This window comes from Mchenga conophoros, linkage group LG20 (assembly GCF_057382185.1).
Source record: "Mchenga conophoros isolate Kocher_MC1m ecotype Shallow Benthic linkage group LG20, M_conophoros_male_GT1.1, whole genome shotgun sequence".
Classification (NCBI taxonomy): Eukaryota; Metazoa; Chordata; class Actinopteri; order Cichliformes; family Cichlidae; genus Mchenga; species Mchenga conophoros.
In genome coordinates this window covers 15960349-15979038 of record NC_140545.1, presented here as the reverse complement: position 1 = coordinate 15979038, position 18690 = coordinate 15960349, and the positions used below count along the sequence as shown (strand labels likewise).

At 41.9% G+C, this 18690-nt stretch overlaps 1 protein-coding gene across 1 annotated transcript; it reads right to left on the bottom strand.

Annotated features, from left to right (window-relative positions):
* Positions 1-8786: 8786 nt before the first annotated feature.
* Positions 8787-18257, bottom strand: fkbp1ab (FKBP prolyl isomerase 1Ab). The gene is made up of 5 exons (XM_085258544.1): positions 18102-18257; positions 17948-17995; positions 14214-14326; positions 11678-11845; positions 8787-10134 (listed from the first exon to the last, which is right to left on the bottom strand). The coding sequence occupies exons 1-4, from the start codon at positions 18136-18138 to the stop codon at positions 11717-11719; spliced, it is 327 nt and encodes a 108-aa protein (XP_085114670.1). The 5' UTR covers positions 18139-18257; the 3' UTR covers positions 8787-10134; positions 11678-11716.
* Between the last annotated feature and the right edge of the window lie 433 nt (positions 18258-18690).

Below are 18690 nucleotides of genomic sequence, written 5' to 3'. Positions count from 1 at the left end.
TAGAATTCAGCTGAGGGAGCACAGGGACTTTACTGGTGGGCCCTGTCAATAATGTTCCTACTGTACCACATTTTCTTCTTTAATTCAACTTTCCAATTAAATGCTAACCGGAGCACCCTGTGACTGGTGGAACCTGTGGCTTAGGAGGTAGCGCAGGGCTTCTTCTAATTGGAAGGTTGGTGGTTCAATCTTTGGCTAATCTGCTAGTCTAGTCTAGTTTCAGTGTCTTACCCAAATTTTTTCACTGAAGTGTTAGCTGGAGAGTCCTTAGGTATGGGAAAAATGTGTGTCTACTGTCGTGGAATTTTGTAAAAAAAAAAAAAAAAAAAAGTCTGCAACACAGAAAGAGCTGTGGTCAAGCTATTTATTACTGCGTGCAGGAGAGCCAACACACATCAAACATCACAGTACAATGTCCTCAACAGTCTGTAATGAATACACAGTTTGTTATTATTTTTACTGGCTTTCTGCACTGGAGGTACAGATCAGGTTATGCCATAGGTTAAAACACAGGGTCTCAGAAGTGTCTACACTTATGACATGAATAAATCTACGGTGTGCATAATGTATATTTGTTAGGATGCCTGGGTCATTGACCCAGGGTTTTTGAGTTTATTATATTATTTATCATTTCTAGTCTTTGGTTTCTTTGTTAGAGCTCTGTCTTATGGTTTATGTCTCTGTGTAATCTTTAGTTGCAGTCTCCCCTGTCTGCTATATCCCCGTGTCCAGTCAGTGTCTGTCTGCCCTGGTCCCACGTCTCTGTTCCCTCTGTTGTAGTGCCTGCCTGTGAGTCTGTAAGTTCAGTCTGTGTTATGTTTTCTGTTTTACTTTGAAAGTCCGTGTCTCATGTAAATGTGTCTGGTTTTGCTTCCTTTGTCTCGTTAGGCCTGATTTGCCCCAGCTGTTTCCCTCCTGTTACCTATTCCCTGATTGCTCCATTTGTGTATTTAAGCCCTGTGTTTCTCTGTGTCCGTGTTGTGATCTACCCTTGTTTTGCTGTGTGTTCTGTCTGTGTAAAGTTTACCTTGGAGTCTCAGTTTTGTTACTTTTTTGTGGAGTTCAGCATTAAAGCTGTATTTAACTTCACCTTTGATTTCCGTGAGTCTGCATTTTGGGTCTTTCATATCACCACTCCTGCCTGCACACAGCCGTTTCATAACAGAAGATCGCGACCAGAACATGGACCCAGCAGACGTTGAACTGCACGAGCGCCGACAGGTAGCTCTCTCCCAGCTAGAGGAGGAGCTCCGGTGGAGGCCATGGCTCACCCCCACTATGGGCACATTTTTCATGGGACTCGTTAAGCTCTGGGGGGTGCCCGGAGTTGCCATGCTGCTTCGCCTGCACTTGTGCTACCTACACTACAAGTGGGAGGTCTTCGTTTAACTTCGGACACACATTCCTTGCTGGAGCCACAGCGTTGCTCCTCCCGAGGAAAGCGGCGCCCACGCTGCCGTCATATGGACAATTCTGAGCAACTTGTGGTGGTGAGTCGAAATGACTACATTTCCCACACTCCTGAGCCAATAAACAGAAATGACTATAATCTCACCTCAGACACCTTTGGGATCTCTTTTCTCGATGATGATTTGGATTGGGAGGCCAGTTTTGGTTTAGCTCCTCACGAGCTAGTTAATGACAATATACATTCCTCTGAGATTTTTAGTCCTAAGACTGTTCATCGTGGTGGAAATAAGCTAAAACCCACTTTTGCCAAGTCTGTTTTTTCTAAACCTGGCCACGTAAAGTCTGAGACTGTGAAAACTGTTAAATCAAAGACTGTTAAGACCTGCTCCGTCGCCGCCGCTGGCTTCATGGTCAACCCCCTGAGCTGTTTTCTGGACTCTTGGGCCGTCGACCTCAAGGCCGGCCCCCTGAACTGTTTTGGGAGTGTTTTCCTGGTACCCTGCGCATTTTGTGGGCTTTATTTTTTTTGGGGGGGGGGGGACACTGTAAAGATAAAAGAATGCACTAAAATGTTTATTGGGTTTTTTTTGTTTTTTTTGTTTTTATTGACTGGTTTGTCCTTGTTGGCAGCCTCTCAGCTGGTACAGATGGAGGCCCTGGGAATTCGATGATAGATTAGTATTGCAAATGTGCTTATGCCAAGAGATAACCATTTGAATTTATACCTAAAGTGATGCACAGGAAGGGTAGAATTTATAATTTAATGAGTGCCATATTTTAAGCACAAAGCAAATATGCATCAAAGGGGTGTAGGGGAGATCAGTGGAGCTTAACGTCACAGTGCCATGAGGCTGTCTTTTTATCTGGCTGGATCGCTGTGCACTGTAAAAAAATTAAGATAAATAATAAGGGGCCCCAACATAAAGAGAACATTTTAGTAACAAGTTGCACAACTTCTTAACGTGCTGGTCAACCATGGAGCTACATTGTGTCAAATAAATGACAACATGTCATAGATAAGCTACAAAGGTAGCTGACACTTCACAGAAGACCAAACATTATAGCCAAAATGTGCTTAATAGTCAAATATGGATCCAAACATCTGGCGAGTCAGGCTGATTTGTACACAGAGAACAGTGTGAGCTCTCAGCAGCTGACTTTAATAAGAAGGACAAACGTGCCAGAGGAATTACCGAATGGATGTCCCGCTAACAGTCAGCTATCCCCGTGTTGGTGTTATTCTAACAATATCTTGATTAATACTGTTCTAAGACCATCATTGCAACTGATCAATAACATTTTGTGACATCATGTGATGCTTTGTGAGTCAGGGAAAGAGTGGAGCAATACTAAATGCTTAGTTTAAAACTCCAGGTCCTAGTCCCTGGGTTCCCAGATATTTGTAGCTGTCCTCGATGTCTGCAATGTTGCCTCCTGGGAGTGCATTCCCTCAGTTCTGACTACTTTCCCTCTCTTATTTACCATCTCGTGACATGAACATTCAGAGGTCATTGCTGTAAATTCTAGTAGTGTGGATCAGTGAATCGACGTCTCGCTCACTCTTGACATACTATCACTAGTTAGTTAAACAACTATATATATATATATCATATTCAGGTCAGACTTTGGGGAGTACCCCTCATGAATCTTTGAAACTAAAAAGAGGACATTCTTCTGCGTTTGCATGTAGTTTTTAAGCATGACCCCCCCCAAAGCATGAAAATTGCAAAGAAATTGGAAATGTGTTGGTGATATTGTGTGCTCACAGTCAACTGTTCTAGTGTATAATAAGTTCATTCTCTACTTATAAAATGTCTCCTGTTTGGCTCCTGCCTTCGTTCTGCAATTTAAGACCATTTTTTGACTACTGTGACTACATTTCTCTGTGATGTAGTGTGCCTATATGGTTGTAAATATTGAAAAGCAAGGTGACTTAAATGCCCCTTGAAAAAGTAGGTTGCTAGTACATGTCTGCTGCTGACCCTGACTCTGGATCAGTATAAAACATGATTCTTTTTATATGTATATTGTAAAAGATCGCTGATTTATTTATTTGCATTATACTATTAGTATAAGGGCTAATTTACACTACAAAATCCTACTCTCAAAAACTGACATAGATGTAACTCTGTCTGTGAAGCTGAATTAAATAAGTGCTATAAATGTCTTAAACATGTTTAGCGCCATCGCGTGCCAGCACAGAATGCTTGAGTGCGTCGCAGCACCCAGCATATCTCCACTCTTGCCGGTCATTCCACCTTTGCTTTGGAGGACTCATCGGAGGCAGCGGGGGAAGAGAGACGGTTTCCTTGTACTACTTCGTCAGCTTCATCTTTATCTTTTATAGCTATGCCCCGCAATACATTTTTATACCAGGTGATCTCTTCGAGCTTTTACAGCTCTTTCGAGATGATTATGATCAAAATTGGAAGAGATCAGCTCATGTATGATATTTTAATTTATCTTCCACCTCCTGGGTCTGCTTAATCTTTTCTGTCAGTATTTCAAGTCTTTTTAACTCCCACTATTAGGTTTGGCATGGTCATCACTGTTAGGGACTTATATTCATACAGAAGATCCATCAAATGGTATCACTAAGGAATTCCTGAGCATTACAGACTCTTTTAACTTTGTTCAACATGTATCAGGGCCTACTCATATTCATCTTGCAATAATTCAGAGATTCTTGGCTTATATACACTCAACAAAAATATAAACGCAACACCTTTGTTACTGCTCCCATTCCCCATGGGATGGATGTAGAGACCTAAAATTCATTCCAGATACACAATATAACCATCCCTCCCAAACAGTGGTCACAAATCAGTCCAAATGTGTGGTAGTGAGCACATCTGTTATATTGAGATAATCCATCCCACCTCACTGGTGTGCCACATCAGGATGCTGATCTGACATCATGAGTAGTGCACAGGTGTACCTCAGACTGCCCACAACAAAAGGCCACCCTGGAATGTGCAGTTTTGTCTCACAGCAAAATGCCACAGATGCCACAAGCAATGAGGGAGCGTGCAATTGGCATGCTGACAGCAGGAATGTCAACCAGATCTGTCGCCCGTGCATTGAATGTTCATTTCTCAACCATAAGCCGTCTCCACAGGCGTTTCAGAGAATATGGCAGCACATCCAACCGGCCTCACAACCGCAGACCTTGTGTAACCACACCAGCCCAGGACCTCCACATCCAGCAGGTTCACCTCCAAGATCGTCTGAGACCAGCCACCCAGACAGCTGCTGGAACAATTGGTTTGCACAACCAAACAATTTCTGCACAAACTGTCAGAAACCATCTCAGGGACGCTCAACTGCATGCCCGTCGTCCTCATCGGGGTCTTGACCTGACTCCAGCTCGTCGCCGTAACAGACTTGTGTGGGCAAATGCTCACATTTGATGGCATCTGGCACGTTGGAGAGGTGTGCGCTTCACGGATGAATCATGGTTCACATTGTTCAGAGCAGATGGCAGCTGAGAATGTCCCAGTTCTTGCATGGCCAGCATACTCACCGGACATGTCATCCATTGAGCATGTTCGGGATGTGCTTGACCGGCGTATACGACAGCGTGTACCAGTTCCCACGAATATCCAACAACCTCGCACAGCCATTGAAGTGGAGTGGACCAACATTCCACAGGCCACAATTGACAATCTGATAGACTCCATGCGACGATGTGTTGCACTGCATGAGGCAAATGGTGGTCACACCAGATACTGACCGGTTCTGGGTCCCCAGACCCCCAATAGCGCAAAAAACTGCACATTCCAGGGTGGCCTTTTGTTGTGGGCAGTCTGAGGTACACCTGTGCACTACTCATGATGTCAGATCAGCATCCTGATGTGGCACACCAGTGAGGTGGGATGGATTATCTCAATATAGCAGATGTGCCCACTACCACACATTTGGACTGATTTGTGACCACTGTTTGGGAGGGATGGTTATATTGTGTATCTGGAATGAATTTTAGGTCTCTACATCCATCCCATGGGGAATGGGAGCAGTAACAAAGGTGTTGCGTTTATATTTTTGTTGAGTGTAATAAGTCAGTGAAAGAGGCTAAATACTCTTATTTCAATAATCTCGTAAATTGTCATAAGAATAATCCAAGGGTATTATTTGAGATTATCAACAGTATTGTTTGTTCTCCAACTCAGCTGTCTGATGATGATTGCAATACATTTCTCAATCACTTTGTAAATAAGTTGATGGACTTGAGATCAAAAATCTCCTCAAATGGCTCCCCTCATGAAAATGGTCCTTGGTGCCCTGGATCATCTACTTCTTTTTCTCCAATTACAATGAATGGTTTAACTTCAGTAACAGGTCAAATGAAATCCTTGTCATAATATCCTTAGATATATTACCTCCTTCTGTCCTTTCTGGGACTCACCAGCAATGGTCCCACATTGCTGTCTGTCATTAACATACTGAGGCAAGGTAACTGTGAAGTAACAGATTCTGAAGAAACAGAATCTTGATGCAAGTTCTACTGGTAATTATTTGCCTATTTCAAAATTGCCATGTAGAAGCAAATTATTATAAATTATTACAAAGCAATTGTAGAAAATTAGTTCTTGGGCAGCACCATGGCTCGGTGATTAGCACTGTTGCCTCACAGCAAGAAGATCCTAAATTCGGTGATGTTTAGGTGATGAAGCTTAAAAGACATATACTGCTGATTGTCATCGGCATAGAAATGATAAGAAATGTTATTAAAAGATTGAATAATGCCAACTAGAGAATGCATGTAGAAAGAAAATAATAATGGATCCAAAACTGAACTCTAACCTGCAGGTCAGGGAGGTGAACTTGTTTGCTCTAACAGTGAAGGTCCTATCAGATAAGTCAGGGGTGCCCAATCCCGGTCCTCGAGAGCTACCGTCCTGCAGCTTTGCATCCTTGTTCCCACACACCTGAATCAAATGAATGGCTTGTTATCAGGCCTTTGCCAAACATGATGGCATGCTGAAGAGGTAATCAAACCATTTGATTCAGCTGTGTTAGAGTAGGGATGTGTAACACTGGTGGTGCAATACTAGACCTGTTAGTGCTACCTCTTGCCTTCTTTGCATGTAGTGCGGGCAGTATAGTTACCTTTAACCACAGTACGCGGACAGAAGGGAAATATGGACCAGATCAGACAGGTTCTAGATTCGTAGGAGCCAAGGGTGTATGACAACAGAGGACTTGTACACAGTAGGTGTAGAAAACACAATTGCATTTATTAGCAATTATTAAAGTTGTGCACATTTAACAAAAGTAGAGCGCGCTTCTTGAAAACAAAATAAAATAAACCCCACAAATGGTCGACCTAAGGATATATTGTCTTTTGTGTCTTTTTTTTAAAAGTCAATTTCAGTCTTTCAATGTTCAGTAGTCACTCAGTGTGTTTGTAACCAGTCGGGTTACAATCTACCAGTTCATCCGGCTCTTTGGGCTGGGCTCGCCATCCCGTACTGGAAAAGGGATCCTCGATTCTTCTCAGGTCCTCAAAACCAATCCAATCCAAATAAGCAAAGGAAAAAACCTGACCATGCGAAGCAACAAATGCTACACGGGGCTTCACAGTGCTCACGTTGGCTCACGGCCTCTGGAATACAGTATCACTCTTATTATTCTCGCCGAAAAAAGGACTTTCACTATCCAGCTAGCTTCTTCGCCGCACGGGTAAACTGATCTTTCACCGTCTGTGTCTCTGGCGTATCTTACTGGCACACGAAGGCACGCACAGGTGTCTCAGCAGCGCACAGACTGGGGGGAGGGTCAGACCGGCCAATGATTGGTCGCTCAGTGGATCTGACAAACACACTCTAAAGGACTAAGTCCTGCCCCCACACCATCTATATACCACATATACATATATACATATTAAACTTATGTTTACATGCTTTTTATCAGTATTTATTATAATTAATTTTGTTTTTATCAATATTTATTCCCATCGTGAGAGTATGAATATTTATACTTTTAATCCCGTTTTTAACACTGGGTTACAGATGCATCTAAAAGCTGCAGGATAGTAGCTCTTGTGGACTGGGATTGGGCAGCCCTGAGATAAGTAGAAACCCAGCCTAAGGAAAAACCAAAATACACAAGTGAAAACTTTAAGCGTATTAAGTAGGATTTTATGGTCAATGGTATCAAAGGCTGCACTGAGATCAAGCAAAATTATTACAGAATAATTCCCTGCATCAGAAGCTATTTAAAGATCATTATAGATCTTCAAGAAAGCAGTCTCATTGGAGTACTTTTGAAAACCAGACTGAAAAGAGTAAAGAATCTGTAATTTGCATAGTAAAGATCAGAACTGTCCATCCATTCTCTTCTGCTTATCCATGTGAGGGTTGCAGGGGGCTGAAGCCTATCCTGACAGGTCGCCAGTTTGTCGCAGGGCTAACACATAGAGACAGACAACCATTCGCACCTATGGGCAATTTAGAATTACCTATTTACATAACCCCAAACCATGCAAACTCCACACAGATGTGAAATTTAAAATTGAGGTCAGAGGTGACATGATACTTAGACGCAAACTAGAACATGATATTTTGAATCCCCATATTCCTGTGTCATTTCCTGAATGTTGCTAATACAAAGGTAGCAGCATTTTAAGCATAGTTTTAAAGATAAAAGACATTTTATTAAAGATTTAACTTATTTGACCTTTAGAAGTAATGTGATACTTAGAATCCTTCTATATTCCCTATATGCCTATATGTTGTCAATAATAACTATAACCAGAAACACAGAAGGCAAAAGGTTTACTTAACATGAATTCAGGCGTTAATTCATTATTTGTCTTCAAAGATTTTAAGAACATGGTATTGCTTGCTGTCTAGATGAAAGCAGTTATAACAAGGTTAAGCCAACAATGTATGTGTATTCATTCAGTATTAATCCAAGTGGTCTTTTTGCAGTGCAGTAACTCATACAGAGTTCCAGTCAGCTTGAAGCAGCACATTTTTACTTTCCCCCCCAGTAAGCTCATGCATCCTGAGCACCTTTTAAAGGTTCCAGATGGCACCAAGTGGAATTCTAGGAGAGATAAAAAATATGCACAAAAGCTTTTATTTAAGCTGGTATTTATGATTAGCTTGTAGGCACTTGTGGTAAAATAGTTTCACAAGTTATTGATTTTTAAAGTGTTTATCTAATGTTAATACAATTTATTATATAAGCTGCTCATCAGTTTAGTTGTCTAGGTTACCCCACCCTTGGCTTGCAGGTCAGTGAGCAGCAGTCAATAAACAGAGGCAGCCTCTGAAGCATGATGATTGGTCTGCACTTTGTCACGCCCCAAATGGTAATAAATCAAATACAGTGGAGTAGAAAAAAAAAGCCAAAAATAAACTTCATAGGCATGTGGAGAGTACTTCTTTTATTTTAAATATGTCTTCATTGGTTTAGCCTGCATACAGTAATGCATCAGCACAGAACTACACAGTACATAGGTGGACTGCTGTCACACCAGTTGCAGCTTGGCCAATGTGCAACATCAACAGTCAATATCAGACAGCCAGGCCAGCAAATCCCTTCATTTAAACTCCATTTAAAACTACTACTTTTTTTTTAGATACAAAAACCACAAGGACGCCTGTGTGTCAGCAACTTTTTTTATGACAACACAGACTTCAGTTAGGCAGTGTGGTACTTAACAGTGGCAAAAAAATAAAATATAACTAAAAAAAGAAGAAAATTTATCGTCATAGGTTGAACATCAGCCATGTTGATTCTAGAGATAGAAAGTGAGCATCTGAAAAAATACACAATTGTAATTGATCCACAAAATAAATCAGGGAGGTTGCAATTTGACTGACACCCTCCCCTTGATTTCAAACATTTCCATCCTATTTTTATAAGACAAAAATAACCAAACTTCCAATTGACACGTGCTCCCACAAATCCCGTTGTTGCACCGTTCGACCTGTGTATGGCTTTAAATGGGGTTTAAAGACTTGGCAAGATGAGAAGGCAGTAATAATAAAATCAGATGCAAAGCTTTCAGCATGTACGCACTAAGTTTCCATCAGGCCTACAACATGCAGATAGGGTAAAGTAGTAACCGTGTATCTGGTGAGAAGATTTAGGCACACATGAGAGCTATCTACAACTGTTACTTGTTCTCTTTTGTGCCAGCTTAAATTCGCAAGTTCAATGAAAAAGTAAACACAGTGGTGTTTTACAGAAACTACGTTCCTGTGTCGCACCATTAAGGCCTTCCCTGACTTTCACAACAAGTAGCCATTAAATTTAACCTTATGCCTATTTAACCCAATTTGAAGCTGGGCAGGGATAAAAATGTGTGCTTTTAATATGTTTTTGTACTTTTTTTTTTCCTTTATTTTTTTTTGGAATACAACAAGCTGTCAAACATATAACATCAGTATGGGTTGGACTTATAAAGATGAATGTTTCGGCTAGTGGTTCATTGGTTATGTACTTTTCAGCGTAACCATGCACAACATTTCTAAAACACAAAGAAAAGCAATTCAATTAGCATTTTAAGATTAAGAACGTGGAGGTTTTTAAGGCTATGACCCATGGTTTTTCTAGGAGGAAGAATAAGATGGAAAAACAGAATCAACTCAGTCACAGAGACAAAATAACACAAACTGTCATAGTTTGATGAAATAAGTAGTGGAATATTGACTTGAGCCTCAAGTGCAGACTCTCCTAGCTTCTCTCCTGGTCGCCCGTGTAGGAAGTCCCCTGTGATGACAACATGAAGGAGAACATCTTGTTTAAAAACATTTTAGGATGTACAGATGGAGATACCTCTGACACTTTAGTTTGGATTGAGATTTAAGAGTCATCTTATCAAGCTTAAGTGTTTAACAGCAGTATATACACTCAGGGCACTTAATGGAATAAGATAACCCCCCACATCAACCAGACAATCGCCTATTTGGCAACTGGGAAGGAAACACTCCCTTTAAACAGGATGAAACTTCCTGCCACGACCAATTCAGGGGTAAGGGTAAAAACAAGGAGTGTAGGAAGTCAATTAAGCATAAATGCTAAATGGATGCTGTGAAACATATTTGAATAGGTGCACTTCTGGGATCCAAACTGGATTTAACTGAGACGGTAACTTGGAATATAGGATATATATGAACATTAAAAACAAGTATCAACTTCTAGGTTACAGAATTAAAAGCCAAAAACTTCATTTCCTCTAATGGCCAGTATAAACTGGCTACAAACAGAGCTTTAGCTGTAACATTACAACCTGGAGAAATGGTTTTGTTCTTTATAGCTAATTTCCACATTAATAACACTTAAAGTTAGGGGAGTGGCCCAAAGCTGTCTGGTGTCACATCCACTAAGCTGATTCACTGTCATTAAATTCTATTTTTTAGTATTAATTACACTAATTATGGGGTATCTATGTCTTTGTGTTATACCTGTAGAGTTTTAGGAGATTGTAAACCAAGCTTTTGAATGTCAGCTAAAAACTAAAGCTAGAAAAAAAACACCACCCACTGAAGTAGAAGAAAACAATGCTAACACCGAGGCTTTAAAAAAACAGAGCCCAGAAAGAAAGTTAGAATGTAGCCATAACTAGCTAACTAGCTACATTATAACTATAGCTACATTAGCTCAGTTTTTAACCCAAATTTAGCCAGTTCATATTCATGTGTGAATATGTTAGTTCTGTAACATAATGAAATGCTATAATAATAGGTAGTGAGTGAATTCAATACATGCTGCAGCTACAATATGTCATGTAATGTGAAATAATAAACTAGCTACTGAAGAAGCTAGCCAACTGTTATGCTATGGTACTGTGTTAAAGTAGGCTAGTTGTGTCCTGTCAGGACAAAAAGAAAAAAATTAAAATGACAAAGGTACAACAACAACAGCTCATCTGTGGTGAGAGGAAAGCTCTAGGACAGCCTGAACTTGTGAGTGTGCTACCAGTTATTTTCTCAATAACAACAACCCTTGTATTCTAGCCTTATGAGTTTATGGGGCTTTTGGGTGGCTGATTTTTTTATTTGAATCCTTGGGCAACGCCAAGTTGCTCTCCAGGGTGTTCGTCAGAGTATGAATGTGTGTGTTTAGATGGAAAGCAATTAAGTGTAGGAAAAAAGTGCTTGCATGAATGGGTATAAAGCATTCCAAGTGCTCAAGTAGAGTCGAAATGCATGATACGAGAACCAGTCCATTCATCACTTGCTGTGCTGCCCTGTGTTTAATATGTAAGCTAGCTAAATGTATATCAGACTGTGACTTTTTACAGACTACTTACACAACATTAAAAAAAATAAATAAAGCCAGCGGGTTTGTTTCACTCCAAACCCAGCAGCTCTACATCAAAGATGAGGGTGGCATTAGGTGGGATGATGCCCGGATGGCCTTTGTTTCCGTAAGCGTAGTCAGGTGAACAGGTCAGCTTGGCCCTCTGACCAACACTCATCTAGATGCAGGAGGATGAAGAGGAGGAGACAGAAACAGGACAAAGGCAATGGATTGTTATTGAGCACTTGTTCTGCTAGAAAATACAGTTAATTGGATCATAATGTAGTCTCTGCAGTGGAAGTTAGATAATAAGCCACAGGGGACAGTAAAAATATCTTGTTTACTAATGATGCTTCAGTTTTCCTCAATCTTATCCACAGTGCATCTACTCTGACTGCTTTACTGCACAATAGCAAATCAATCTAAATGCCCTGTGGGTATATTAAAGATCACACTGAGCACACAGAGAACTTGAAGTTGCTACCATTAAAAATACAGGATGTCCACACAGGCAGCACCAGCCACCTCATCTAAATGCTGCACGGCTGAGCGGGTGAGATATGGAGCTGTGTCCTTGCTGTGTTGGTGCACAGAGGAACAGAGTTAATGGAGAGCTTGGTAAGTGAAAACTCGATAATGGAACCATGTCAATAAATTTATGTGTTACAGAAGCAAAATACATCTTCTTTGAAACCATCCCAGTTACATTTGCCTCTAAATCATGACTGCTGAAGCTGCTGAGCTTTATGACTTTTCCCCCAGAATCTGATCCAGTGGCATACAATACACTGCAGAATGTCCTCTGAGGACATCTGAATAAATTCACACAGCTTATAGACCAGCTTTAGCTTCATTGCTTGATCATTATTTTATATGTGCTGTATTGGGGTTTCCGTATGGGGTACTAGATACAAATTTAAGACTGTTTAAGACACATAATAAAATGTTTATTTCCTTTCTGCAATCAAGTCAGTCCAATGTAAAACCAGTGGGAACAATAAGCTCAGCACTTATTTACAAAGCACATGAGCGGGTACATTGATATCACTGACATCACCACCTCATTTTAACCAGCTGAATTTCATAATTGACAGTAATACAACTAACTAGTTACATGACCTGGAACCAGACAAGTAGCAGAAACTATGGCATTTATGGCATTTGCTCCAGGTATAATGATACTGTTTATAAACAGGAAACAATGAACACGTCTGAACAAGCAAACTCTAAAGGGCACGATTTTTGGTCCTGGAGCCTTTCTAAAGTCAGTTTTTTTAGGCTGTTTTTAGTCTGGGTCGTTTTGGCTAATCGTGAATGAATCTGTTGGACTGCAAGTCTGCAAATAGCCTAAGCAGAAGTTAAAAGACATTTTGCAAAATGCAATCTCAGTTTTCATTTTTTGCCCGGTAAGAATTTTACTTCGCACTACCTCTTTTCATATATCTGCTTTCATGGTCAGACTGTTTTTTTCTTTTGTTTTTGTGTCCAGCCCATGCGCCGCTTAGCAGACAGTTAATCAGAGTCCCTGAACTGTTGATTGAAATTCTTTGTTTTTTTTTTTAGTGTTCAGACTAATTAGCAACAGCATGTCTGCTAACCAAACTAGCTAGCATATGGTGATAACTTAGCACACCATCCTCGGCTGTAAATATGGTCACTTCTCGTGGCGATCGTGGCTCAAGAGTTGGCAGTTCGTGTTATAATCGGAAGGTTGCTGGTTCGAGCCCTGGCTTGGACAGTCTCGGTTGTTGTGTCCTTGGGCAAGACACTCCGCCTACTGGTGATGGCCAATGGTGCGATATGGCAGCCTCGCTTCTGTCAGTCTGCCCCAGGCTACAACTGTAGCTTGCCTCCACCAGTGTGTGAGAGTGAATGAATAGTGGAATTGTAAAGCGCTTTGAGGGCCCGAAAAGCGCTATATAAATGCAATCCATTATTATTTCCGGCTCCAAAAGAACTACAAAACCAGTGGAACACGTCAGCTTTGTTATTTCCATCTTCTCAGCAGAGACTGAAAATAGGCTGAATGAGCATAGATGTATCCATGTTTTATTGAATCATCATCAACTTCAGTGAATGTTGTAGTTAAATTCCATCATCTTGGACTGCAGCTGGTGAAGTAAGCTTTCTTCTGTTGTACAGCTTAGAACTGCAGCACATGAGCCAGTTTGGTGGCCTTCCAGCTTGCAGAAGATCTCCAGTAAGGAGTACGAACACCAGCAGCAGTCCAAGATAGTGGAGTTGGAATCTTTCCAACCACAGGACTAGATCCTTCCTACAAAGCAGCAGATGGATATTGAAGACCGCCACAACAGTAACCTACCCAGTGACTCAGCTAGTAGGGAAAATACAAAATGGTTAGCAGCAAATTAACCTCCCAAATAAAAGTGAGAATATTATGGCCTAGTAAACTGAAGGTGGGTATCACTGGAGGGATGAATATATAAAACTAAAACGTGCTAACCCACCATGTAAAGTCTATGATGGAAAAATGTAACGCTACTAATAATAACCTTTTTACCTTTTCCCAAAGTTCTCCAGCCTACCTGCACTACACCCTCTTCCCAGCCTCGGATCACTTCCTGCTTGCCAATCTTGAACCGGAAAGGCTTGTCTCTGTCACGAGAAGAGTCAAACTTCCGTCCGTCTGTGAGAGAGCCTGCAAACAAGGAAACGGTAAGATGGAAGTACAGTGTGTGAGAGAAACAGAAACAGCTGCTGGTGCACGCCCTCATCCTGCTGTTGAAAAAGCCAGCCATTACCCCTGAACATGAACAATTACAGGACTAATCACTCACAGAATGTTCAGGCCGGCTAATATCTAACGTGTACAAGTTGTTTCATAAAACCATTGCAAACAGTGATGTCTTCCAAGCTTCTCTGGCATCCATCATCTCTGCTGTGTTTATACAGAGCGCACAAATAAAGGGATTCTCAGCATCTCAGAAATAGAAGCTGCAGCTGTCTGCATGGTGGGTTTGAATGTGAGTCAGGAAGATGCAGGCATGGGTGCACAGAATAGCAGCCCTCCAATACCATTTCCGCCATCGTTATTACTGTTATTACCACCACCGTGGAAGGGTGTGTGTCTGTGTGTGTGGTTGCTTGATGCAACATAACACATATCGATACGCAGATCAGGAGGCGAGCTGGCAAGATGCAGCCTGTAATCCCAGCGGCACGGTGGGGTGTCCTGTCCTCTTCTGGAAATCTAGATATCAGATTATCTGGACAAGCTAAAGGTCCCATTCGATCCGAGCACTGCAGTGCAAAAAACCCAATAATGACTTTCTCACACGCTGATCATTTCCTGGATGCAGAGCTGCTCCCAGACAGACCAAGTTTTGATCTTCATACAGATGTCTGCATCAAAAAAAGACTCGCTTGTGTAACGGAATATCCTGTTTCATGTCAAGATAACTTTGTAGGCTTGCAGGAAGGGAGACGGCTCAGAGAGGAAATCCTGCAGATTGTGGGTTATTAAAAAGGAGAGAATGCAGTCTCAAGCCTAAAAACAAGTTTTAAAAAATATGCTTTGCCTTGCAAAGCCCAAATGAGCTCTGACTTCATGTTACATAATCTCGAAGCAAAGAGGCTTGTGTTACAGGGTGAGTTATGTCTGTCTCACCAGGCAACACGCTTTGCCAAACTAAAAACAGGTGCAGACAAATATGTAGTCTAGTATGCTGGGAACTGCACGACATGATCTACATGTTACTCCCTTTTAATACACTGCAAAGCATGCTAATGATATCTGTCAGTCTGTCCACTGCTTTTACGTCTCAACAGCAACACGAGGAAGGATTTCCATGAAGTAGTGTGCAATTTCCACAAGAAAACTCTCAATGACTTTGCTGATCCACAAACTTCATGCTCCACTATGAGTGGCTTGTAATAAATTAGTTTTTCATATAGCACTATCTGAGGAGAATTTTAATTTATGCAAAACTTTGGCAATAGAAAAAGCCACAAATTTGATTGCACAAATTCTGCTAGCATGCACACAACCGACTGCTAAACCTCAACATACGGTTTTAGCATTGCATTGCTAGCGTTGCGGAGCTCAGATGGGAGAGGAGTCCAGAGGGTAGGGCTGCCACATTGAAAGCTCAGCGGTACAGAGGTTAGAGCGAGGGACAGACCCATGGCTGAAGATCGTAGGATCTGAGACGGTGTGCACGGGTGAAGGAGGTCAGACAGATACTGAAGGCCAGCGTATGGAGGGATTTGTAAGTGAGAAGGATCTAGTAAGTGATGTGTGACTTGATCGGCAACTAGAGATTAATGGGGGTTGGGGGGTATATGTTGCCAAAACTTAGTCTGTTTAAATGAGAGCCAGTATAAAAGATGGACACAGTCACTCACTGGATAGTTAGTCACTTTTCTCTATCACCAGTGTTTTGAAACCAGATGTGACGAGTGAGGGCTGGATCTGACTGTGAAACCCCGTGCTTATTAGTTAATAACTCTATACTCATAGGCTTGTTAATATTAATAGGTCAAGTATACGTCATTAGTCAATTAAACGGTGCTACCAATTTGCTAATGTCGACAATTTGTCATGGACGAGTGTTCATATTTTGGATAATCCTTCTTTATCCACTATTGTTTTTGCCAATCAGTTATGCTATCAATAATAATAATGGATTGCATTTATATAGCGCTTTTCGGGCCCTCAAAGCGCTTTACAATTCCACTATTCATTCACACACTGGTGGAGGTGAAGTGTCTTGCCCAAGGACACAATGACCGAGACTGTCCAAGCCAGAGCTTGAACCGGCAACCTTCCAGTTACAAGACAAACTGCCAACTCTTGAGCCACGATCGCCCCAGTCACTACTTTAGACTTTTTTTAACACAGTATGATGTTCAATTTCAACCCAACTCCTCCCTGAGCCTGGTTCTGCCGGAGGTTTTTTCCTGTTAAAAGGGAGTTTTTCCTTCCCACTGTCGCCAAGTGCTTGCTCATAAGGGGTTTTTCTATTGTTGGGTTTTACTCTAATATTAAAGGATCATTATCTTTCAATATAAAGTACCTTGGGGCAACTGCTGTTGCGATTTGGCACTATATAATTAAAACTTAAATAAATTGAACCATTTCAGTCTTCATCTGCACCCTGTGGCTTTGGATTATTAGTTAGACAACAAAACATTTTATGCTGCCATCCAAGTTGACTCCAGTGAACTGTAATAAGCTTCTTCCTTTCTAAACATTTTTTCTTAAAAAAAAACACAAAAAAAACCCCACCAAAAGACAACTGAGATATTAATTAACACAGAAAATAAGTCTTAGCCACAGACTGTGCTGTACATCAGTCCTACAGCTCTATCCTGGTGGCACAAAGGAGGGGTTAAAAATAAAAGATGTGACTGATATTGCTAACTCTTGTTCAGAGTGGCGAAGTGACCAACATTCAGTGTTGTTCACATAACGTGCAATTCTCCAGAAAATAGTAGAGGATTGAGCCTGCTATTATTACAGTCAGCCAGACGGTTATAATCGGCTCAGCTAAACGCCACCAACCCCCAACCCCCCAACGACCCCAGAGAAACTCCAACAAAGACAGAAAAGCGCTGGAAATCAGACGGGATTTAAAACCGTGCTGTCTGGGCTCCTCTGGTCTGTCTGTCTGGTCCTCTGAGTGAACCCTGCGGCGGAATCAGTCTGCGTCCCCCCTCCACCTCCTCATTTGTTAATTATCCAGACAAGACAAATGACCACATTCATCCAGTGATCTTCATGAGGCTGTAATGGAGCGGTCGGCCCCAGACTGAGGCGCGCATTATTTTACGCAGTGGTGAATCTAGAGCACCGTCCCCGGGACACACCACCACCTCCACCACCAACTCCACCTACTGTTGCTGATGCTGCTTTGCACGTTTTCACCTACCCAACACACCGAATGTGCGGGGAGTAGAAACGCGACGAAGGGGTTAAATTTCCACGCAGCTCGGTCGGTGACTGACAGTAATACCTCTTTGCCCTACTGAGAAATCACTGCCTGGAAAGGTCTGAGGCACAAAATATGTCTGCTGTGCACACTTTGTCCGGCTGCACGTTGCTCTTAATCCAACCCTCACAGCGTCCCTGCGAGGATTCTCATCATCTCCTGCGATACTTTCAGGATTATCACGCTGAGCTATTTTTCAGAACGGGTGTAGGACACAGTGCCCACAGCCGTTACTCCACTCGGACGGCCTTCCCGTGAACCCGCCGGTGTGCCTAACGTGTACAGTGTGTCCGTGCACGTACAGTTTAAGTTTGTCACGTCAAACTCACCGACATAATGCACCACACACGTCTGTCCTTTTTTGGGGAAAGTCCGTCCTGTGGAGAAGCCAAAAGGGAGCTCAACATAACATGCTCATGACGCAATTAAGGCGCTGTTTCTATGGCTGCACGCAAGCACGTTAAAATGTACAGCAGGCTTTACCGTCACCGGGGGTGATGGTCTCGATTTCGACTCCCATTTCAGCGCTGTGCGTCCTGGAGCTGCTGCTGCTGTCCCTGAACACGGCAACACTCCTCCCGCAGTCAGTCTGTCTGCGCGCTCCTCCGGCGGATGTTCCACATCTCTCTCTCTCTCTCTCTCTCTCTCTCTCACACACACACACACACACACACACACACACACACACACACACTAGCGTCAATGGCTCACATCAACACTTCCGCCCACGACCACCAAAGTAAAACCCAATCTAAATCACTGGAACGGACCCCTGGCGGCCACAGGCCACCCGTTTTCATATTTAGATGAATGTTATTAGAATAAATAAAATCAGTTTTAAAAGTGAATAATATATTGTTCAGATATTATCTTGTGATTTAAAAAAAAATCAAGATTAAAAAAGTTCACAAATAACAGAAAAACAGGCCTTCAAAAAGGAAAAACCGATCACAGCGCACTGGGTTTACTCTGGGCACCAGCAAGTGCTCCTTAAATGCAAAAGCACAACGTAGCAAGAAATTAAAAAAGTTACGTGCCATTCATTTCTGACTGAAAGAAGAATCAGAACTGA

Bases quoted from the DNA above. Each gene is read 5' to 3' on its own strand.
- fkbp1ab (XM_085258544.1), bottom strand. From the start codon at position 18,138: ATGGGAGTCGAAATCGAGACCATCACCCCCGGTGACG. The intron at 17,996-18,101 runs GTAAAGCCTGCT...GCTTCTCCACAG, and splicing joins GACCATCACCCCCGGTGACG to GACGGACTTTCCCCAAAAAA. The intron at 11,846-14,213 runs GTAGGCTGGAGA...TCCTGCATCTAG, and splicing joins GGGAAGAGGGTGTAGTGCAG to ATGAGTGTTGGTCAGAGGGC.